This window comes from Harmonia axyridis, chromosome 1 (genome assembly GCF_914767665.1).
Source record: "Harmonia axyridis chromosome 1, icHarAxyr1.1, whole genome shotgun sequence".
In the NCBI taxonomy this organism is placed as follows: Eukaryota; Metazoa; Arthropoda; class Insecta; order Coleoptera; family Coccinellidae; genus Harmonia; species Harmonia axyridis.
In genome coordinates, this window is record NC_059501.1 from 40,030,450 (window position 1) to 40,054,921 (window position 24,472).

The window sequence follows — 24,472 nt, forward strand, 5'->3', positions numbered from 1 at the left end:
GAGATCGGAACCTACCCTGGAAATTTCAGGTATCTTGGTTGTTCTATTTTCGAGAGTTATCATTTTCACGGACGGACGCGGACGGCAGATGAGACGAAGTTTGTGGTTCAAAAAAATTTCCATTTCCCATCGTAACGAAATGTTGCCTGTAATTGTAGCCGATAAACCGAAACCAGTATTCATAATGCAATTACGATCGAGAATAACCGACTTGTTTTTTGTCGAAATCATATAGCATCGTAGAATTCACAAATGTTCAACGATTCGTTGCTTGGTGGACCGCAGTCCAACTATCTGCTTCATTCTAAAACACATTACAGGAATAATCCAACTAATTGGTTTGATATCATTTCAATCACAAGCACGGCCGCTACATAATTAAATAAGAAAACCAATTCTCCAGTTAATGAAACAGAAATCGATAAATTACTTCTAGAAAAATTCGCGAATATGGTTTTTTTTAATACTCAAACTAAGTAATGGAATCTTTTGCTCATCGTTCCGCAAATGAAACCAACAAATCTATTATTCCATAAAAATATTCCTGGCAAAACCTCGGAATAATTATTCGAATTTTTTTATTTGAATCCTTGATTTGTAGTGTTCGAGATGCATGACAGGATTTCAGAAAACTACACGAAAATTCCAAATAATGTATTGACGTCGATTCAGAAGCGGTATGCAACTCATAATGTCCCAAATTCCAGCCGAATGTGGCGAATAACTCCTGCATTTTTGAAAATATTGAACGATCTTAGGGCCAATTGCACCAATCAAAAAATAAACGCTGTTTATCTACTCCTATTGAATTATATATTCATTATTCAACTGCTTTTGAGCAATTAATAGTATCTATTAACAAACAACGTAAGTTATAATAACTCACTGCTATAACTCACTATAATAAACCGGAATAGATGGTTCTGTGCTTCTATACTTCTGTGCTTCTGTTCGATTTGTCGAAAGGGAGCATTCCATTATTAATTGTTATTGAGGGAAGGAATGTCGCTTTGATAATTTTGACGTTTATAGGTACTTTTTGGGATTTGTCAATAAAGTCCTTTTTCTGTACTTCTTAGTATTTATTGTTATAGTCGTAGATAAAGAATAGTATTCAACTTGCGGTAATGGTCATAATTCACTTGATAAACTTCATCTGCGTGAGTTATGACCTACATTACTGCTCGTCGAATATACTATTAAAACATTGTGCAAGAAAAATCATAAAGTAACCAATGTTTAAATTTTAAATCAATGTTTAGGCAAATGGTGCAACTGGCCATTAGTATTGTTATGTTACAACTGAATTACAATCGATTATTCGATAAACGGATCCCGTTTTAAAACGTTTAATAATAATAATAATAATAATTATTTATTAGATACCCTCAAAATTTTACAGTTTGTAGTGAGAGACCTTCGAAATCCTGTCAGATGTCAATTTGAACATATACAAAATGTGTCTGCTAGGGCTCTCAGAATGCTCGAGTTTCTTAAGAGAAATATGCAAAATTTTGGAGTTCTTTCAATAAAAATTGTATACATTGCCCATGCAAGAAGCATACTGGAATATTCCTGAGTAGTGTGGTCACCTTTTTATAGAGTTCATATTCAATCCATTGGGAGGGTGCAAAATAATAAAGTGGATAGCATATAAATGGGGTTACCATCACGATTCCATTAATTATGAAATTATTCGTAATAATTTGTCTCTCAATCTACTCGAAACGAGGCGTCCTAATTTTGGTATTATGTGGATTTATAAAATTATACGTAATTTCATCGATTGTCCCTATCTTCTGGGGAATATTCGAATAAATGTTTCCCAGAGGGGCATGAGGGCCTGGGATTTGTTCAGAATTAAGTTCAGTAGAACAAATTATTTAATGAACAACCCCCTTGATAGATCTTGATAGAAAACGAAAAACATCATTCATTATTGTAAAAGTTTCTTATATATAATGAGGAAAGTCAGGATCTTCGGAGCGCTCGTTTGTTGAGGTGCTAACTGCACCCTTGAATATTACAGAATTAATTTTATGTTATATGTACATGAATGAACGAAACCTCCTGAATTCTAGGCAGTGTTTTCCCCATATATGTTTTTCTGGGGGAACACGAATTCAATGATTTCAATAATATCTAGATTCTCTTTAAATGATAATTCATTATCTGAATGCATATTTCAATTTTCTCTTATGTCTGCAAACAGATAGATGAATATCTATAAATACGTTTTGAGTTGAGCTGTTGAGCAGATCCCTGTTTAAAATTAATCGGGAAGTTGAACCACCTTATTTGCTCGTTTAGGGTAAACGATGATTATGCTACATAAAACGTCATTTGAAAAAGGGTGCATTAGAAATCACAAATTAATCAACGTTTAAGTAAACGCTGCAACTCAATATGGAAAAATTGGGTAATTTTTTTGCGATATTCTTTTTGAATTTTTGTCGAATTGTGGTTCTACATTCAAATGCAAATTTTCATTTCGATCGAATCCGCAGTTTTGAAGTTAACTATAAAACAACATTTCGAACGGCCAAATTTACGCAACCCATAATTGTATGATGTCCATCAACGAACTCAACCCCGGCATTTCAGATCCAAAACTACTCTTTGGATTTTATTATTATTATTATTGAATTTGTAGGTTTTTCCGTTACCGATAATTTACCGATGGACGGCCAGATTTGAATTTGACCACATTACGATTGCTTTTGAATGTAGGTGCCGTAATGGAAAACTGACCGAAATTTCGTCAGTATTAATGAATTGAAAACTTGTAATTACAACAATACTTACATCGTGGAATGTTGTTTTTGCGTTCAGAGTGTTGTCCTTATCTGCAACAAAAATATAAGCAAAATATTACAATAAAATCGTGAAAAAATACAAGGTAATGCAATATGTTCACTTTTAGAGACAGTCTCTGAATCATTGAAACCGAACTGCAGCCATTTGAGTACCAAATTATGTTGCCAAGACATGTAAACAATTTATTACTTGGTGCAGGCGATAAAAGAAATAGAATAAGAGTACATATACAGGTTTGGTAAATGCATTTGGAAAGATATTCGAACTAATTGCATGATCAAATTACCTCCTAGATCAATTATATCCCAAAGATTTTTTGCTTTGGAAATATCTGAAAAATTAGGTTTATCGGCAAAAAATCGATAGAGCCACGAATATTAATGAATTGAGATTTAAAATAATCCAACTTTGAGCCAAAATATCAACTATACCGAATCTGCTCAGAGCTGAGATCATCTTTCGGAGATAATATAATATAAAAATAATCTTTATTATTGATTTGGATTCTGTTCGGCTCAACAGAGTGGATTACTTGAACATTTAATTCAAAATTGTCGACACTCGATTCAACATTTTTAAGAATTCGTTTTCCATTAGATTTCTTGATTTCGTAGAATTCATTTTGTTTTCAATTCGGTTATGGCAAAAAAGGACTCATTCTCACAGAAGAAAATGTAATAACCCACCCATGGTTGGAGGACTGAGCGACTAATATTCAAGCCACAGTCGCAGTGTTAGTTCAAGCCACTGGCCGCAACTGTCACCATCCCCGCTTCGACATTCGACAAAGAGAATACTCGTTTGATTGTTGCACTGTACCCTGGAGATTATTTTTGTCGATACTCGATTTTAAGCATTTTTAAGAATTTATTTTTGTTTTCCATTATATTCCTTGGTTTTGTAGAATTCATTTTGTTTTCAAATCTGTTGTGGCAAAAAAGAATCTAAGTAGGTACACATTTTCACAAAGGAATTTATTTCTGTCATTCATTGTCGGAAATAAATTCCTCGTATACAATGGAAAAAAATTGTACTAACCCACCCATACTCAAGCCGCAGCGCTAACGCAGGCCGCAACTGTCACCACTTCTTTGATATCGTATCACAATTACGCAGTTTTTTTTTTGTTGCACTGAACCATGAGTATTTTCCGAAAGAACATTGGAAATATATCTCTCTAAATGCATTTACCAAACCTGTAGTATCGCCTGTATTTCTTTGATACTTAAAAATAATGCCCTTTTCATCCATTATTTCATTACTTATACACAAAATTATTGAAGCATAGCAAGAAATCGGCCTAAACTTGGAAGTCAGTGCAGAAATTTTTTATGGTTCTGGTGATAGGATCAATATTTCCGCAGCAATAGATCTGACTTGGTTGAAATTCAGATTATCTATAGAAAAATAACCACTCAAATGCTCATGTCAAAGTTCATGAGGATCGAATCGTCAGATCTCCTGATCTAGATGAACTAACCAATATTAATGACATCATGATATATCACAATATCTCATTTACATATTTTCCGTGGGAATTCTATATTTGTTTGTCGTTTATCTATTGTGTATTTCAAATTGAAATGGTAAATAAAAAATATAATACTCATATTCACCATATAACAATCTTTCTGATCATTACCAACAGAGAAAAATTGTCAAAAAACTCAAATAACTTTAAAAAGCTACTACTTAAATGTCAGTGCATTCATACGATCGGACACTTGATGAGGACTAAAGAGGAATCTGAAAATGTTATCTCGATCGTGATCTATAGCTTGTTGTTGATGGCCACTTCCGATATAATCGTGATGAAGTGATGAACACAAAAATAGTTTGGATTTTCGTTGCAGTCTAGAGACACAATGAAAATGAAATACAGTGAAAAGTCCATTTCACCCAAAATGAAATCGATCATGGAGAAAATAACTGTTTGACTGAAGATGGACTCCTATGAATTCGAAACAAAATGCAGTTTTGACTAGCAGCTTGTTATTTAAATCAATTTCATGAAAATATGGCCCTACTTATATATACAGGGTGTCCCGAAACTATGGTGCCAAATTGAAACAGAAGATTCGCCTTATTGAAAAGTTAATAAGACTTTCCTAATATTTATTTTATTATTCATTTTAGGCACAACATGTTTATACAAAAAATGCGCACTAGAATATCCGACAGTCAGAAAAAATCAGGGCATGCCATTTAAAAAAATTGACTTATTGACATTTTTAAAAGTCATTTTTTTTAAATTGCAGTGTTTTCCGGACCACCTGTAAAGTGATCCGTAAATATGCAGAAATCTTAAACACTCGAACGGTTTTCAAAATATGGTCTTAAGTTTGAACCATTAAAACCTTGAGAAAAAAGTGGCTTTCGTAAAAAATTACCATAGATAAATTATGACAAGTGAGGTATTTTGAGATCATATTTACATGAAAATTTAAAAAACAGGGTGGTATCTGTTTAACCACTTTCGGACCACCCGTAAATTGGTTGCTCTTGGAATGGAGTAAACAATACTCTGATTGTTAACAGCGAAATACATAAATGGAATTTTTCGCTCGAAACCTATTTCAAAAAGATACCCTTCAGATAAAAATTACAGAGATCGTTTATAGTGACCTAATTAACAATTCTTATTATAATAATTTTATCTACTTAAAATAGGTTCAACATTTTTCATCATAACTCATCTCAAAAATTACCTCTACAGATGAAACTTCCAGGAATCGTTTATTGTGACCAAATTCACAATTTTTATCAATTTCATTCGCTTAGAATGAGACTGAGTGGTAGAAATTGCCACCATCCCCTGTTTTAACATTTTTCAACTAATTTCAAATCAATTTCAAAATAACCTATTCAGATGAAAATAGAGGAATCGTCTATTGAATTTTGATGAACAATTACTATCAATTTTATCTGTTTAGAAAGAGACCAATCGATGGAAATTGACTGTTTTTCAGTACTTCCCTATTTCACATGTCATCAAATATAAATTATCAAATGAGAATCAACTTGGAGGGGTGTTCCTTAATTAGAGATACAAACGAAAATGACAAATCTGTCATATCACTTCGGATCATTTTAAGAGAAAAAGTCCCATAAACATAGATACAGGGTGATAAAGTTTGATTTTTATTAAGTTTTCTCCTCATAGCACTCACCTTTCACAACATATTCAACTTAAATTTGGCATATATATTCCAATTCAAAGTTTTCATCGGGTGATATACTAATTTTGTATGCAAATCTACAGGGAGATATTTTTTCTGGAAAAGTGCTCGATTCTTTCCTCCAGAACTTACTTTGATGGACCATTGGTAGTTTAGAAAAATGCAAAAAGAAACTTTGGTCCAGTACTTCACTTTTCGATTTTTTGTAGTTTTGTCCTATCTGCATCCTATGTCCAAATTATTATAAAAAAGTAGGACTACAAGAAACACACTGTTCTTTGAAAATGAAGCATTTACGGCCCTTGTCTATAGAAATTTTTCCGGTAAAAATCATCCAGAGTCTCTCATTTTCCTTTGTACCTCCAATTTATGAATACCTGCGTCGAGACCTGCATATATAGGGTATGACATTTCCAATATTACGAATTTATGTCACATGGAAACGGAATCTTCCTAAAAAATTTATTCAGGGGTAATTAAACTCGTAATTAACTTGAATAAGAAACGTTAACAAATTTCATTATCAGATAAGGTTTCAGATGACACCTATGGAATAAATGGAAGCTGAATAATTTACGTTATCTTTTCAAATTGTAGTGTAGGTTTCGTTGAACAAATAAATCATTGCTTACAGATGTAGCCCTACAAGACCGTCACATAATTAGCTAGTGTTTAGCCCATTCTTATCTTATTGTGCCTACCTGTACTTAGTATCTCCAGGAATTGTTAATATGAGGTATTCGGTCTTTGCGTATTTTTTCCAATGATAGATATAAATATAAAAGTTTCAGATATTTGAATTTTTATGAAGTCCTTTTAAACTTAAGAACAAAATATTCCCAGTAGTAGAGAATATAAAGGTCCTAAGTCCTAATGTGATATTTTGGGATTTTACACCTTGGGTTTTTCCGAGGGTTTTTCCGAAGGTTTTTCAATCTTGTACAATAGGTACCAACACCACTATTTTTATACTCATGTTTTGGAAACATTTTCATTTTGGTGCAATTATCGTCTGGTGATTATTGTTTAACAATTCTCTCTACGTAATGTATTAATCTCGAAGTTAATCTGATCAGCATGATCAAAATTTTCTGAATTTTTCCGCCAGAATTTTGTTGTCCAAATTCCAGATTCCTAATAATTATATTTGAATGTAAATACTTGAAATGATTCATTTAAATAATTGCAAAATAAGTGAATGTGAGAAGCGATATCGCTAACTCTTCCAATTTCAAAGTTTTCCAAAGATTGATTTATTACTTGCCTGAATACCAATGATACTAATGTTCTCAAAAATTTACATGGATCATAACTTTGATACTATAAACCCATTCGGAGATCCTGGCAGATAAAACAAAATCTTCAGTTGGTATATAAAACTATATTCATATATTCTTGATATTATTTCTTTTCTCTACTCAGAAATTACTTCTGCCAATGAAACTTAGAGGAGCAGTTTATTGTGACCTAATGAAAATTCAAACCAATTTTATCGATTCAGAATTAGACCGAGGGTAGAAATGGACCGCCTCAGTTTCAACATTTTTAACGAAACACTTCTCAAAATTACCCTCGAAATTACCCCTCTTGAACAATTCCTATACCTATCTATTTTATTGACACTCATTGTCTCGTTGTAAGTATAATGAGAACGAGAAGTGAAAACAGATACCACCCTCAGGATTAATATTTTTTTTTCAAATAACTTGTCAAAAATCAAAAGGGGCGTTTATTGTGACCTGATGAAAAAAAAATTCGATTATAAAAGATTCCTATGAGTTTAAGATGAAGAGGTGATATTTGGGAAGCGTTATCATTTGAAATAGGTTCCGAGGGAAATGTTTCTATTGTGTAATCTGATTATGCGAATCACAGAATTGTTTTAACCTTTCCAAGAAAAAAAAAGCTGAATATAGAAGTTTCCTGTTCAATGAATATACCAAGGATCTATGAAAGTTTAAAATGTGCTTTAAACAGAAGTAACGATGTCATAATAATTTAGGTTAATGAACATTGTTATTAGTATTCAATATTTTTCTACCGACGCCACAGGTGAAACGGCGACTAGATAGAATAAAAGTGACTGCTATCTTCAGTGGTAGCAAAATATAAGATATAAATATAAAATTAAGATGGTAATGATTTATTATTATTATTGATGTAAATATCAACTTGTATCTAAATCCAAAATCTCCATTTTTCGAATTCCATTGCATTATAAAGGAATATATTCTATATTGAGTTGACATTAAAGAATCGACATCCAACAATAACGACAATGTAGTTTACTCATTCGATTATATGTAAATGGAAATTATCTTAAAAACTAAGTGCCTCACATCAAAATGTATACAGATTAGATTGATCAAAATGACAATCCTTTTTTTCCTATAAGAGTTATTGGAATCATGATTCCAGAACTGTCCTTTGCAATCGTTGTATCGCCGGGTGATCATAAGGAATTTTATAAGACAACAATTCAACATTATAAAGAGATAATGAGAAATCATTACCTTTTTTTCAGAACTTCCAACACATTCAAGACAGGTTGATAGAAATCCACCCTAAATTATAATTAAAAAAAAAATGAAATTAGGCTTTGGTAAATACTATTGTGAAACCCAAAATGTTAACATATCAAACAGATATATGACAATGTCAATATTAAGATTCGCTTTCTGCGATTCAGGTATCTGAGATCATTACTAATCATCTTCGAATAAATACAACCCATTCTCATTTTCTAATTTCTTCAACTTTAGAATATTTTGTGGCATTAAAATTACTCAAAAAACCATTCAAAACTCAATATATTTTTCGCATTTAAGAAATAACTTTCCAACCTACCCCTTGTATCTCCTGAATGCTCATTGTTTACTATGGTATCCTTATCCTTTAAGTTGTTAAAAGAAGTTTCGTACACTTCGGTTATAGTTTCTATTGTATCACCAGAAGCCATTTTGATCACTTAATAACTTTCATAATTAAAAACGTTTAATAGAAACTACACATTTCCAACACATCTTTCAACATCACTATTCTTATAAAACCTACACATATACCCCAGAAATGTATTAAGTTGCACATACAAGTTTGACACAAACATTTTCACTGACAAGCTGAATCTATCCCACCCTACAACCTACATGTATTTCCTTCAGAAATTGATTTTATTCTGTGTTTATTATGCCGTCTTCGCACGCATATGCTGACGGATTAGAGATAATATATCTAATTTAATCAATTAATTCGTTTCCAATGGTTATCGTTCATTCTTTTAGTCTTTTTTTATTTTTGCATATTCCAAAACTGTAATCGTTTGAATGAAGACAAAAAAAAACAATTCTTATTTATTATGGTCGGCGACACTACAGACAATTATGACATTTCACTTTATTATGACAGGAATGTCATTTTGCCGCATTACCAGAAATATTTATGATGGCATCTATTAATTCTGAAAACAAAACAAATTCCAAAAACTTATTTCCAAAATCTGCTGATTGTTCATATGTGTCTTGCTATTGGTAAGTTGCACCTAAAGATTTGAATCTTGGTTATTGCTGGAATGAATTAAATTTAAATGGAAATAATATTGTTTCACTACTACATAATATCATTAATTGGAAAATTTTTGACGATTACATGTAGACACAATTGAAGAAGTCGAATTTATACAACCGTAGGTACAATCTAGTGTTTATTGGAGAAATTAGACTGAGGAGAAATACTTTGGATGACATATAGAATACACTCCAGAAGTATTCTTCCAGGAAATTGTCTTAATGTTGAATGACTTATTCCATTGGCAATAATATATGAGACTATAGCAATTAAACATTCTATTATGCAATTATACAAAATATATATCCCCATTATAAAAGTTTCAGAGAAGATTCAGAAATGGCTTCACTTCAATTCTAGAATTGATCATCAATAATTATAATACCTTCTGGATATTTAATTCCTACGTTAACTCCAACTGTTTTATTCCATTATAATATATAACTATTGCATTAAGTAAGATTATTGTTTAGAATCTTGTATATAATTCATTATCATCACTTATTCTTCCACAAAAATATCACCGAATTCATCTTAATAGTGTAATGTTTTCAGGTTATATAATTGCCTCAATGTCTTCCATTTCACTGCAGATTATTTGATTGTCATAAAAATATGAGGTTACCTGCATCTTTATAATTTCTGATTGCTATTGGGTCTGCGTTTTGATTGTTTTTTGTTACTTCATAATCGTGATATATCACAATTTTTCATGGATTATTTCAATCAACTTGTTCAAAAAACAAACGATGCTGTGTGTAGCTTTTCAAAAGTTGATGACCTGATAGTAAAAGTCTAGAAACATTGTGTATTTATTGACTAGTCTCTGCAGTTGTTGGAAATAAAAAATTATAAGAAACTGGTGAAATAAGTTCAAAGTAAAGCATCAGGAATTATGGATGACACCGTTAAGGTAACTTCGAAGAATATTCTGCATTGCATTAATAATATTTTGACCAAATAGACTCAGGTAGATCGGAATCGGATCGAAATGTGTTAACGATTTCTATTTGGTAGTTGAATATAATTTAAACTAAAATTATTACAATGTAGGGTTAAATTTTTTTTCAGCTTCTAACTTTTCTAACCTTCAGACATTGAAACCAATGAACAAAAATGGATCAAAATTTTTATGTAGATTCATCTACATGTACTGTTCAGGTATTGAATGGAAGTGGGTAATATTCGAGAATAACATATTTGTGTTTGATCATTTATGAATTTCAAGATTACTTGTCTACTAACTTGAAAATTTCATCGACAACAGATAGTTAAGCTTCTTGCGTAATATTCATATTTCATGAATTGTGGGAAAAAAATAATCATTATGCAATGGTAACAGTAAATATTTTGTAACTCACTCTCATCTTGTTAACACTCACTGGATCCTTCAGTGTAAAGACGAATGAAATTTTGAAATGCAGTCTTAAGTGAATTTATTATGAGTAAACCATATTGACAAAAATTACAATTTGCAAATTTTTAAATGAAAACTGAGGAGGTTTTTATTTTCGTGTTAGAGGCAGCAGTATATTGGCAGACTAAGATATAATTGAATAAAGGACTGGAATTAAGTGTTATCAAGGTATTCAAAATTGGATCTTGGATGTCAATCTTTTTTGCTAATGATTCTTGTCCTCAAAAATTCAATGAACTACTGAGAACATGGAAGATTACTCTGCACCATGCTGCCCCTAAAAAAAATTCGAGAAATGCACTTATAAATTAACCGACAATAGTGTCATCAAAATAAATCTCATTTTATACATAACTATGTACTGTTTTTGGTCACCAAGTGCAGAATATTAGCATTAATGAACGAGCGCCCAATCACCTCAGTGTTTTTTCGAGAACATGGACAAGAGATTAAAATTTCATTCATTTAGAACTATACCGGGTGAATTTTGTAAGTTGAATCAGTCAAAAAAATCTGATAAGGAAATATTACGGAAAATGTTTCAAATAAGAAGTTGATGGTTTTGAGAGGGATGACTACTTATGCTAAAACTTCTTCTATATACTTCACCCTTGTGGAGGGACGTGAGTCAACATTTGAATTTCAAATGTGAATCCCTGTTTTTCACTGCAAATTAGTATTCTTCACCAAAAAAAATACGAACATTTTTTTTCACGATTCGTTAATTGTCACAGATGCCTCTGCAAGCGAATTGAAATTTTCCGTCTGAACGTCCTTATGATATCCGTTCCATTAATCATTCACAATGTAATCAAAATTTCGAGGATTTTCATCATTTGAACAATAGCAATAATTAATGGCTTGACGATGGACTTGATTTGAGAATCCTATATCCTATCGTTTCAAATAAAAATATCGTGTTTATTGAAATCAAGAAAAAGTTATGAGAACTTTTCATTTCACGCTATTTTCCAATTTTCTCTTATAACTTGAAAACAGTTGAATTTATGAGGTTGCGGTTTTCACCAAATTAAATCTCTCAAAATTGGGGCCCGAAAATGTGCCATCCATTTTTTTCTAGCCCAAAGGAATTCAGAGATCCCCTCACTCGACAACGAATTTAGGATCGCCGATACAGAAAACAGAAGGCTCATTCTAACACTCTAACACAAAATTTCGCCTCTCGGGGTTCGTTTTTGAATTTTGAACTCGTGGAAGGATGTCATTGCATTCTGCACTTGTATTATAAATAGCTATTCTCAAATAAGTTTGATTCAATTAGACTTCAAATCACCTAAACATATCATTACTTTTTTGTTTTGGTATGCCGTATTTTAGGATTATTGTTATGATAAGAGCGATCTATACAGACTTCAATCCGATAAGTTTGTTCACAGAAATGGATATACGGGGTGAACACTTCAACAAAACAACAAATTTTTCTCAACTCTTATTTGATTTTTTTTTTCTTATCAATTGATTTTCATATCATAATAGCTATGTGACCAAACAATGGAAATACAAAAAATTTTAACCACAGGAACCACTTAATCCTGCCGTTAGATTCTCAAAACACTACGGACTTCATACTGACTACATGCCTGCCATCAATTAATAAAATTACCTATCAAATCTTGTTTATCATTTCGTGTCTATAAGCATTACAAACCAAATCGCGTTTAAATAGTCAAACCATTTGGCAACGTTGTGAACAAAAAGTTATATAGTGTTCTGTATCGTATTAACAGTGATGACCACCATTGACGCTAGGTGTCAGGTGTCATTAACATTTCAAAACATTTGTCATCTTGTAAACAAAAAACAAAGTTAATTTTTGCCGAAAATGTCGAGTGATGTGCTTCGAAATGTCGGAAACTTGCAGAAGTTAAAAAGAAAGTATCCCATTTCACAAAACCACATATTCTGGAAAAAAAACTATATAAGTAATTTTATTAACTTATTTATTTTTATTAACAAGTTTAACTGCTTCTTGAATAATATTTCAATCAAACATATCAATAAATTATTCTTTGCAATAAATTTCATAAAACACAAAAACAAAGTTTACGTGTATTTTAAATGGGAAATATTGAGCCTATACATATAGTCATATTTTGATAAAATTGACCCAAAAATTAGAAATTTCCGGAAAAATAATTACATTGACAAGAGTTCCATACTGATAAATAATTATTAATCTCAACTTGAAAGGTTGTAATCCTCCAAAAATGGCCGATTAGTGCTAAATCGCGATTGGTCGATTAAATGGCGCTTTGGAATGTGGTGAAACGCTACATTACATTAATCGTGATCTAAGGCCTCACTTAAGAGCCAAGTCAAGATTAAAGCCTTTGGTGAAACTGGGCTTTAACTATGATTTTCTTAATCCGGGCTTCCCCTGAAAATTTCAAATATCTAGGTCCCTGTTCGAATCGTATATACGAACAGCTGGCCAGAATCGAATCCGAAGACGGATTCTTTATCAATAAATCGATAGAGCAATCTGTTTAATGAATGAAACTCAACAAAAGAATACATTTATTCAAAATACATAATCCCAAAAATCATTTAAAACTAAATTTTTGTGAAATAATAATCCACTATAAAATTTCAATCGAAGATATGAAAAAATCATTTCTTTTAATTTAGGCTAACCCAATAGAATACATAAGACAGTATAATCAACAAATGAGACGAAAGGAGGAGGAAGTTGGAGAGGGGGAGTAGAAATAGGGGGAGAGAGAGGAGAAAGGAGAAAACCAACCCCTTCTCCTCCAACACTAGCCCCGGCAACAACACCACCATCATCTCCCTCACCCTAGCCCTCACTTGAATCATAATATTTTTATTGTCATTGAAAAAAAAAGTTCGCCCGGGACCCCCTAACATTTGACAATCTAAGACTAAAATAATGACAAGATTAGCAGAACTATAATTACGCTTTCCTTCGGCCCCCACAAAAAAAATCCGGTCACACTTTGGCCACTCTTGTTTTTGAAAGCTGGCGTCAGCACTGGATGGATCTACTGGCATATTGACGAGGTCCAAGCCGCGAGCAGAGCGAGTTAGTTAATATGATTGGTTGCAATTTTTTGAAGGTAATAGTCCTTTATCTACTCCTATTGAATTATATATTCATTATTCAACTGCTTTTGAGCAATTAATAGTATCTTTTAACAAACAGCGTGAGTTATAATAACTCACTACTATAACTCACTATAATAAATCGGAAAATATGGATCTGTGCTTCTATACTTCTTTGCTTCTATTCGATTGGCCGAAAGGGAACATTCCATTATTGTTATTGAGGGAAGGAATGTCCGAGGGAATGTCACTTTAATAATTTTGACGTTTTCAAATTAAGTTGATATCTAATTATTGTGAATGTTTTGTTGAAACCATCAATTCAGATAGTGAAGATGAAATATTCTATAGGTATACATTTTCAAAAGACAAACAGCTAATGTTACCATACAGAATTACTTGCCCGAAAAAAATATAAAGGGGTTTGAAAACATTTTCTAGATTGGTGTAGCATTAAGATCATTGAGTCATCGTTTACAGGGAATGTTTTTTGGTATATTTTAATACATTTTTATAGGCAACTATTAAGGTTTTTCAATAAAGTTCTATGTCTGTACTGGATTTGAGTTAGCCGAAGCTACTTCGATTGTGATTGGTGACACTAAGTTTGCAATCTCTCTTGTACTCGAGAACGAGCACATATGTTCATTTCCCGTTCCTTCTGTTTATATTCTAAATCTCTATTTTTTCTTAGTATTTATTGATATAGTCGTAGATGAAGTATAGTATTCATCTTGCGGTAATGATCATAACTCACTTGATGAATTACATCTGCGTGAGTTATAACCTACATTACCACACGTTGAATAATATACTATTATATTTCTCTCGTGATTGCCAAATTATCAAATATTTTCCCTGTTGCATTTCCTGCAGCCGAGCAAATATTCGAGTATTTGGCAAGCACTCGGGATATAACTACTGAAATTATTGAAAATGTAAAATTTCGCTCAAAATGTTGAATGTGGGTAATTCAGGTAAGAACAATTATTCATAAAACATTCATAGAGGTGATCAGTCCGTTCGAATTATACTATAATTATTATAATCGAATAAACATTTTCATCTAATTGAATTAAACTTCTAACTTTTTGCTATAAAACTATTTCAGTAGCAAACATATTGTCAGTTTTTGTAATGTCTATCTCAAACAGTAGCGATGCTAGGAGGGCCCCCCTAAAATTTGACATACTAAGGCTAATATAATTGCAAGATCAGCAGAACTATCATTTTCGCGTATTATTTCTATTTACTTTGCCCACCCCCAAAAAATCCCATATTTCAAACGAAAACCCTGCTTGTTGGCCATTCTTCGGAATCGGCTAAGTGTCCTCTACCTCTGTATGAAGTATAGTTTAACAAAGTCCACTCTGTATAAAAAAGAACGTCACTTTCTGCTGATTGATTATCTTCACAAAAATCTACATTCGCTAGGTTTCCACGCTGATTTCAGGAAATCATACTGTTTTTTCACTTTGTCCGACTATCGATTTCTCCAAGCAACACGCCGTCAACGTGCATGTTTAAAAGGCATTCTAAGTTATTGTAGAGTAACTCAATATTTTTATAATCAGTATACAATCGTACGTTTCGAAGGCGACACTTCGAACGAACCGAAAAACATGGAAAGATCCGCAATTTTTTTCAAAGAAAAGTAAGGAATCGAATGGAAACGTATTTAATGTGATCTACAGATGTACTGATGTTATGTTTCAGCGAGGAGAATGTATTCAAACTATGCGAGGACGTGACGAAGAGGTATCCGGGAGAGATACAAAATTGTTCCGTTGTTTTCGTGTCAAACGCCAGAAGGAAGGTGCCCCTCTGGAAACAGAGGGCTGGTAAGGATGAAGAGAAGTTAGTTATCTGGGTGAGTTCTCTTTTCGCTTTTTTCACTATACTTAGTGTAGGTATACTTTATTATTGACCTGAGTTGTGAGTACCTACCTAATTACACTAAAAGTTCGGAATTTCCGAGAATTCAATTGTATTTCGGACCACACTCTTAGCTGGGGCAGGTTGGAGAAGTGGTCGATCATTTTGGATTCAGGTTAGTGGGGATATTTAATATACAATTTTATATGAATAAACAAGCTATCAAAAAAAAATACGCCGTTTCTCGATCAAATGTTTATCAATTATGAAAATACACTAGTTGGGAGTGTATTTCTCAAAATAATGTTGTCCAAATGTCTTCCCTCGCGTTCATGACACCTATTCAATCTAACACTAAAATTCCTAATGATAGCTTGCCGAGGATGCTTTGTGATGGTTTCCGTTCATGGCGAATATTTTGTTTTAAGTGGGCCAGGGAAGTTGAGATAATAACGTAAACTTTAGATTTAAGGCAGCCTCATAGGTCAAAGTCCTATCAGGACTGCGGGGAGTCGATCTATTTTATATCGAATCTTAGGGGATTATAAAGATAGATATTATCTGCTTTTATGAAGGAAAACTCGTCCTCAGGAAGATCAAAACTTCTTTTCCTAATAAACTGACTAGAATGAAATAAGCATTTTTCAAATTGAATTCATCTATATTCTTTCATTCAGTTAAAAAAAGTATGCGAATGTTGAAGGGCAATGCTTGTATTAATGTCTGCAGATTTGCTTATAGTAATAGTAATGAGCGATAATATCTCATCACATACATATTCTGATATTTTGAATTGAAAACTGAGCATTACGTTCAATACTGCGTCAAAATCACGGAGTGTTTCCGATTGTTTTGTTTATTTTTCAAGCTTATACAATGCATGCTATCACATATCGAATTGTAATAGTACGGACTTCACTGCTTCAATTCTGCTTTCTCATCTTGTGTCTGATAAAGGCTTTTACGGGAACTTTAATTTGCCTTTAATTAATTTCAGTGTTCATTGGAACTTTCATACAGCAAAACAATTTTCTGGATAAAACCAAACATTTTTGCTGCCACTGACGAATTAACCGTGTCAACTAACAGCAAATTTCAGATGCATGTTGTGAAAAATATCCTGGGATTAATATTTAAAATTAAAGTTATCATCTCTTTTTTGGACTACCATATTTGCACCATATTCTGAGAGAGCTAAATTGAAAAAATTAAATAAGAACCTGATCTCAAGAAAAAAATTCAAATAATCATTTTAATCATAAATGAAACAATATATGTGTATATGCAAAAAAAATTAGCATGTACTCAGAATGCATAGTTAATAAATGTGTGCGAGTTGCGCTAGCCACATAGGAAACGGAGTTGTCTCGCGCGTCTCCGTTCCCTAATGCCCTCCACTCACGAGGCGTTTTTTCGAGCGTTTGGAAGCAGGCGTTCAAATGGCTTGCGTCCAAATGGTAGCTAGTCTACACTGACTGCCATCCCTTGCTGCCATCGAAACCTTCCACTCGAGAGGTTGTTTCATTGAGTATCCGGGTCGGATTTCAGATGATCACAGACAGCTGGCAATTTATCAGGTACCGTCGGAACTTCGTAGCGTAACAAATTCTTGTGCAAAATGAAAGAATTTTTGATAGGTTTCATCGAAATATTTAGGCAGAAAACCTGTCGATGGAAAATAAAAAGTTACCTATAGGGAACTAGTAGATTATTCCAAAGGAGAATTACAAAATGAAAGAGTAGATGTAAATTTCCATTTGGCCGATATCGTTTTCCATCGTTATTGACAAATCTTCCTCTACATTGAAATAAACATTCATTAATTTCTCTTAAAATATACTCGTTTTCTTTAATATCAAAATGACAGCTCTTTTTGGAAAACCCCTTAAGTATAACAACTGATATTTTAGCTAATTTAATTTCAAATTAGCTAATAACATTAATAGTTTCCGACATATTTTTTGATAATTTGTAATTTTCTGTTAACGTATCGAATGAAGAATCCGAAAGTCGTATCAAAAAATATGTCGGAAACTATTAATGTTATTAGCTAATTTGAAATGAAATTATCTAAAATATCATTTGTTATACTGAAGGGGTTTTCCAAAAAGAGCTGACATTTTGATATTAAAGAAAACGAGTATATTTTAAGAAAAATTAATGAATGTTTATTTCAATGTAAAGGAAGATTTGCCAATAACGATGGAAAACGATATCAACCAAATGGAAATTTACATCTACTCTTTCATTCTGTAATTTTCCTTTGGAATATTCTACTAGTTCCCCATAGGCTTTATTTTTGATATTCCTGTTTGCGTATGCTGAACTTAATGCCCGCCACTCACGAGGCGTTTTTTCGAGCGTTTGGAAGCAGGCGTTCAAATGGCTTGCGTCCAAATGGTAGCTAGTCTACACTGACTGCCATCCCTTGCTGTCATCGAAACCTTCAAGAAGAAATCCCATCAAATTTGTATGAAAAACCCAGAAGGTCGCAAAGCGATAGCTTCTGGCGTTCTGGAGTTATTGCCGGAAAAAGATATTCTTCAACTGATGTACTGAAAAACCAAATTGTATCTACTTTCGGTCATAACTCCAGAACGCCTGAAGCTATCGCTTTGCGACCTTCTGGATTATTCATACAAATTTGATAGGATTTCTGTTTCTGTCAGAACCTAAAGACACAATTTGGTTTTTGCCAGTGCATCAGTTGAAGAATATCTTCTTTCGGCCATAACTCCAGAACGCCTGAAGCTATCGCTTTGCGACCTTCTGGGTTTTTCATACAAATTTGATAGGATTTCTGTTTCTGTCAGAACCTAAAGACACAATTTGGTTTTTGCCAGTGCATCAGTTGAAGAATATCTTCTTTCGGCCATAACTCCAGAACGCCTGAAACTATCGCTTTGCGACCTTCTGGGTTTTTCATACAAATTTGATAGGATTTCTGTTTCTGTCAGAACCTAAAGACACAATTTGGTTTTTGCCAGTGAATCAGTTGAAGAATATCTTCTTTCGGACATAACTCCAGAACGCCTGAAACTATCGCTTTGCGACCTTCTGGGTTTTTCATACAAATTTGATAGGATTTCTGTTTCTGTCAGAACCTAAAGACACAATTTGGTTTTTGCCAGTGAATCAGTTGAAGAATATCTTCTTTCGGACATAACTCCAGAACGCCTGAAACTATCGCTTTGCGACCTTCTGGGTTTTTCATACAAATTTGATAGGATTTCTGTTTCTGTCAGAACCTAGACACAATTTGGTTTTTGCCAGTGAATCAGTTGAAGAATATCTTCTTTCGGCCATAACTCCAGAACGCCTGAAACTATCGCTTTGCGACCTTCAGTTTTTTTTCATGCAAATTGGATGGTACTTCTGTTTCTGTTGAGAAAATCCTATCATCACATTTGAAATTTCGGAGTAAAATGAACAAAACAATGAACTTCTGACTTAGCGCTCTCTATCGAAAGCAGCAAAAACAAATTTATCATCAGTGTATTTTTTCCTCAATGAACGAGATATTATCTTTCAGACGAGATCTAATTTGCTCAAAAATGTTGAGCCAAATTGAAGTTACTGTAAGATTTCTCCCTTTCCCTTTACCATTATTTGATGTCGTTTATTCGAAAGAAAAAAGATTTTCCAAGGATTACAGTGATGATATTTTTTTCTTCAACTTCGTATGAAACATTTCCGAGTGAAATTCATTTTTTTACGCGACGATAGCTATCAAGTCCCCTAGCGGTAGAGGTATGAACCTCCAATGTGTTTTCTTGTATACTTTCGTGGTAAAATTTTTTACCGCAAGTCTCTACGATGAGTGGATCCTGAGATATAGCCGCTTACCTCGCTTATTTGCCCATCCTATACATGGATTGCTGATAACTTGGTTACATAAATAATTTTCTTGTTGTTTTACTTGAATCTCATTTCTTTCAGGATTACCACGTCATATTTCTCTACCATCCAGAACCGCAGAAATGCCTAGTCTACGATCTTGATTCAGATCTACCATTTCCGACATATGTCCACAAATACATCACAGAAACATTCCGTACCGATCAAATATTGAAACCAGATTATTTTCGGTAAGGAAGTATCTTCATTTTGATTTTGTTTTTAGCAATTGGATCTTTGTTCTCTCGCATTCATGACAATTATACAGTTCACCAAAACTAATTACTATATTTCATGTAATCCCACCAATTATCTCCTCTCCAGCATAGCCGAGCATATTTTTGTGCAACGTCATTTTTCACTTTGCAAAGTAATTTGGTGTAATAAACCCATGATTACTAATCTGGCGATGATTGATATTTAAAGAGAATGATTATTTGAGGGCATTACGAAACAGCATTTTCAACAAAAACATTATATGATGAGATGCATTTCAACAAAACATCTTATAGCTTCCGATGAGGCTGCATCTCGCATGTCGGCTCTGTTATAAAGCATTTTCAAGAAATTACTTCGTCAATTTTTTAATAAAACTTTTTTTTGCTGTTGTTTTGTTCTTTGCTTGATGTTAATTCATTTGGATATTGATTGGAAGTGAAGGACTCTATTTCCGCAAAATTTATTTAACAAATCAATTGTTTCCTCAACCACATGTTGACTTCTTCAGGGGAATGTTAATGATCATACTCAACCGAAAAAAAAAAATTTTATTATTATTTTCATTATTATTTTTTTGTTCCAGATTTTTCAGGGTGGTTTCAGCCAAAGAATTCCTCAATAATTTTTCATCGGACAGGAGACACATGAAGAGACCTGATGGTAGTTGGATTAAACCCCCACCAAATTATGGACCAATCACCAATTCAAGTGAGGAATTTAGAATTTGTAAACTAGTTGATTTATTATTCTGCAGGTTTTGATATTATAGCTTGATATCTTCATCTTATAGGCTATCCTTAATGCCAAACTTGATCGCCTCTCTTAAAATATAATATCACTAGTCCTGCGCCTTGTTTGTTTTAAAATCCTTACTTACATATTCAAGATTCAGTAGGAATGATATCTTCTGAATCCGATTTGTTCGGGTAGTAACAGATTCAGATTCATCGTTTAGTCTTTTTGCAATGATTCTCTCAACTATTTCTCCAATCGTTGACAGTAGACTTATTTGCCAGTATTTTCTATCTTTTCCTGGCTTATTGAACACAATATCTATTGCAGATTTCCATTTTTTTTGATAGTGTTCTGTTTCCATCATTCCATTGGCTTTATTAGTTAGCGCTGCTGTGCCCTTTTTGGACATCTTGTATAACATAAAATTTGTTATTTTTTTCTTACCTGTAGCTTTTCTGGTTTTCAATTTCTTGATGACTGTTGGTGTTGTTGGATTGGAAATGGTTTGGCAATTCGTTAGCTCCAATATCAGAACATCAATACTTCTTCTTCTAAGTCGTCATTTTCATCATCTTCTCTGAAGTTAATTCGGACTTCTCTTCCTATTGTATCATCCAGAGCTTCAGCTTTTTCAAGCCTTAAGTATGCCATTCCACATCTTCGCGTTGTTGTGGAATTACTGTTTTCACATGCTTTAAGCACTTGCAAATTTCGAGCAGAATGATCTATGGCGTTCAGCTCTATCCCTCTGGTTTATATGTCTGTAATCAGTTCTCTCAGATTATTTTTCAGCATTTGGCTGTATTTATTTGGATCTTTAAGTCTAATATATTGGAAGTTCTCTAGATTTTCATTAATTTTCTTTTTCTATGTATCAGCGTTTTTATCTCTTATGGAGTTTCACCATGTAGATCATTCAGGACTGGCCCTTTTGATTATGTTGGACCTCTCCTAGTAGCCCCTTTTTTTTTAGCTTTTCAAATTTTATTTTGTTATAGTTTTTCAGTAGTTTTAATCAGTAGGACTCCACTTTCACGTTTGCCCTTCCACCAGTGTTCAGAGGTCTGTTTCCTGTTCCGCGTGCTGGCTGGTCGGTACTTTGACCATCTAATTCTATTTTGTGATCCGTGTTGTTTAGTGTGTGCTGCGACAGCGATTTTTCCGTATGTCCCAGTCTACAATTGGCCTTGTGTTCCTTGATCCTGGTGTTGATTGTATATGTTAAGGATGAAGGTAGACACATAAACATACGGCTCGACATAATATTAGCCGGATAAGCTTAGATTTATCTTCGAGGAGATGTTATTGTTAGATTTTTTACCGTCTAAAACTCGAGTATAGCCGCAGCTCCTTGGCTAAATATGAAGAAGCAAATGGAAAAGTAAAAAATTTTCGGCAAATGAAAATATGTATGAAAAAAATTGTAATTTTAGTTCTTGAAAAAATAATGCATTTTTTGTATGAATTTTACATATTTTCTATTGCAAGAAAAACGTTTTTTCATTCTCTTACGCAATTGAAAAATAAGCTACAAGGCCAGAACACACAGGTACTTTTCTCTGAATAATTTATATTTGATCTTTTTCATTGAAATGAGGGTATTCTTTGGCTAAATTGGTTTTCTCAAGTGAACATGGTATTCTGGTATTTTAATGAAAACAAATAATTCATTTGGAGTATTGATTTGCATCTGTGCTTGAACCTCAGTCCAGTTGAAACATATTTTTTTTTCCAGATAATCCTCATAACTTAGAAGAATTCATTCAAATGGAGCCAGCAAAAGGACCTGGAGAGGTCCTAAGTTTGACTCAGTTTGTTCAAAAATTCTACAAACCTGCTACATAAATGAGAAAATGTGCAGTTGAAGAATAAAGTCAATTGAATAAAATGAACTTGAGTCTTTGGGGATATTAAAAGCCTTTTCTTCTGGCCATTGCCCTCTGAAAACTTGGCATGCAACGACAAAGATATACGATATACTTCATATTATCCAGCCATCCAAGGAATTCTTTATAATGAATACTGTATCATCTTTTTGTGATAGTATTTTACTAGAATTGATATTCAATTCACAACTCAGGATTTGCTTACAAATAATAATGTTGCATTTGTATATTCAGTGCACTCTATCCATCTATTCTAAAATATACCTACAAAATATTCATGAGAATAACGTTTTTTTCAATCATTTTCACTGTTGCACATAAGATCTCAGCCTAAAATGTTTATAAAGTATGTAATACAACTCGACCTAATATTTTAATATTGATATGATTTTATAACTATGCAAAATATTTCATATTTCATTTCACTTTTTGATGGACATCTTATGAAAGTTTTTATCTGAAGTGCCCAAACAGTTATAACTATTACGATTCCGATTTTCATCATGTAGTGTTTGAATTATTACTTTTTTCAATAAACTATATTAAGCTCTTGATCATTAATTAAAACTATAAATCTGTTATTCTATCATTCCTCCCAATAAACAAAAATGCGATGCCATATCAAATAACACGAACGGCTGCTGGCAGCCGTTTCAAATACACCTAATACTTTTCATCGATAAACACGAATAAAGAACATAAAATGATAGAAACTGGCACTCGTTAATATTGAAATACTATGCGGCGCACGCGCACTTCTATATTTTACCTGAGCCCTTTGTTCTTAGTTAACAGTTGGCCTGCTAGTGTTAGTACTTAGTTCTAAGGAAACGTGCATAAACGCCCTCATTGATTTGTTAGCGTTGAATTCTTAGTTCTTAGGTTTAGTCTTTGTTCTTAGGACTGGTGCATAAATCCACCATAACAGATCTCCCAATACGCTTACCAGCGGCCATTCGCGAAGACCAGATTTTTATTTGATATGGCATCGCACTCATGTTTCTATTCTTCCACTGTTCCATTGGAGCCAGAGCGACTTGGAGATTTGTACACTAATTCCCATGGTTCCGAGTGAATTTTCCAAACTTGTATATGATTAAGATAGATCAAACAAGGATGGAAGATAAATTGATTGAGGCAGTGTATGGTTATCCATCTCTGTTTTTTTGACTCCTTTAATTAGTATTGGAAGTTTAATTTTGAAAAAGAAATTCAATTTTATTCAGTTCTGTAGAAAATACGGGTACATAGTTTCAGTTTGAATTGAAAGGGATTGACATCAATTAAAACCAATAGCATTCAAATAAACTGTTCATTCAATTTACGTATAAACAGGGTGTTTGTCTGCCTTTAAGACGTTCCTGGAGAACTGTACCTATTAAAAATATGAAAATTCATAATATATATTTCTCATGGTTCTCTATACCTGAAATATTTCCGAAGCGCCGCCACTTCCGGTTATACAAGAAATGAAAAAATGTTTCAAGAAATCCTTTTTTCATTTTATTTTTTAGATATTATCAATCACTACTTCCTCAAGTTATTGCATTAGTCCTAATAGTTGGAAAATTGTAAAAAAGAGAAAATTTCCATAGTCACAATAATATGTGAATCATTTTTACAGTAAATATCCTATGCGTGAGCTCCATTTACATTTTCGAAGTAGAATGATGTACAGCAGAACCCCCGTTGAGCTAACAGAACCACTTTCAAATTTTTGATTTTATTTTATTAATTTTTTTGAATAATAATAATGAACAGCTTTATTTTTCTACAGGTAAAAACCCAATTACAGAAAA

The 24,472-nt window shown here is 32.9% G+C and overlaps 2 protein-coding genes across 28 annotated transcripts in view; one reads left to right on the plus strand and one right to left on the minus strand.

Annotated features, from left to right (window-relative positions):
- Positions 1-9,138, minus strand: part of LOC123671378 (phosphatidylinositol 4-phosphate 5-kinase type-1 alpha) — a 101,072-nt gene extending 91,934 nt beyond the window's left edge. For 10 of the 27 annotated variants that reach the window (XM_045605179.1, XM_045605187.1, XM_045605186.1 and 7 more), the window contains exons 1-2: positions 8,844-9,137; positions 2,806-2,846 (exon numbers count right to left, since the gene is read on the minus strand). In XM_045605179.1, coding sequence (XP_045461135.1) covers positions 2,806-2,846; positions 8,844-8,955 — 153 coding nt within the window. In that variant the 5' untranslated portion in view covers positions 8,956-9,137. Of the gene's footprint in view, positions 1-2,805; positions 2,847-8,843 lie in introns of all 27 variants that reach the window. The other 17 variants (XM_045605188.1, XM_045605177.1, XM_045605176.1 and 14 more) reach the window with 4 other exon arrangements.
- A 241-nt stretch (positions 9,139-9,379) lies between these two features.
- LOC123671381 (protein N-terminal glutamine amidohydrolase) lies at positions 9,380-23,240 on the plus strand. The gene is made up of 5 exons (XM_045605203.1): positions 9,380-9,523; positions 15,778-15,931; positions 19,876-20,024; positions 20,636-20,760; positions 22,523-23,240. The coding sequence occupies exons 1-5, from the start codon at positions 9,435-9,437 to the stop codon at positions 22,630-22,632; spliced, it is 627 nt and encodes a 208-aa protein (XP_045461159.1). The 5' UTR covers positions 9,380-9,434; the 3' UTR covers positions 22,633-23,240.
- Positions 23,241-24,472: the final 1,232 nt, after the last annotated feature.

Bases quoted from the DNA above. Each gene is read 5' to 3' on its own strand.
- LOC123671381 (XM_045605203.1), top strand. From the start codon at position 9,435: ATGATGGCATCTATTAATTCTGAAAACAAAACAAATTCCAAAAACTTA. The intron at 9,524-15,777 runs GTAAGTTGCACC...GTTATGTTTCAG, and splicing joins TCATATGTGTCTTGCTATTG to CGAGGAGAATGTATTCAAAC. The intron at 20,025-20,635 runs GTAAGGAAGTAT...TTTTTGTTCCAG, and splicing joins TTGAAACCAGATTATTTTCG to ATTTTTCAGGGTGGTTTCAG.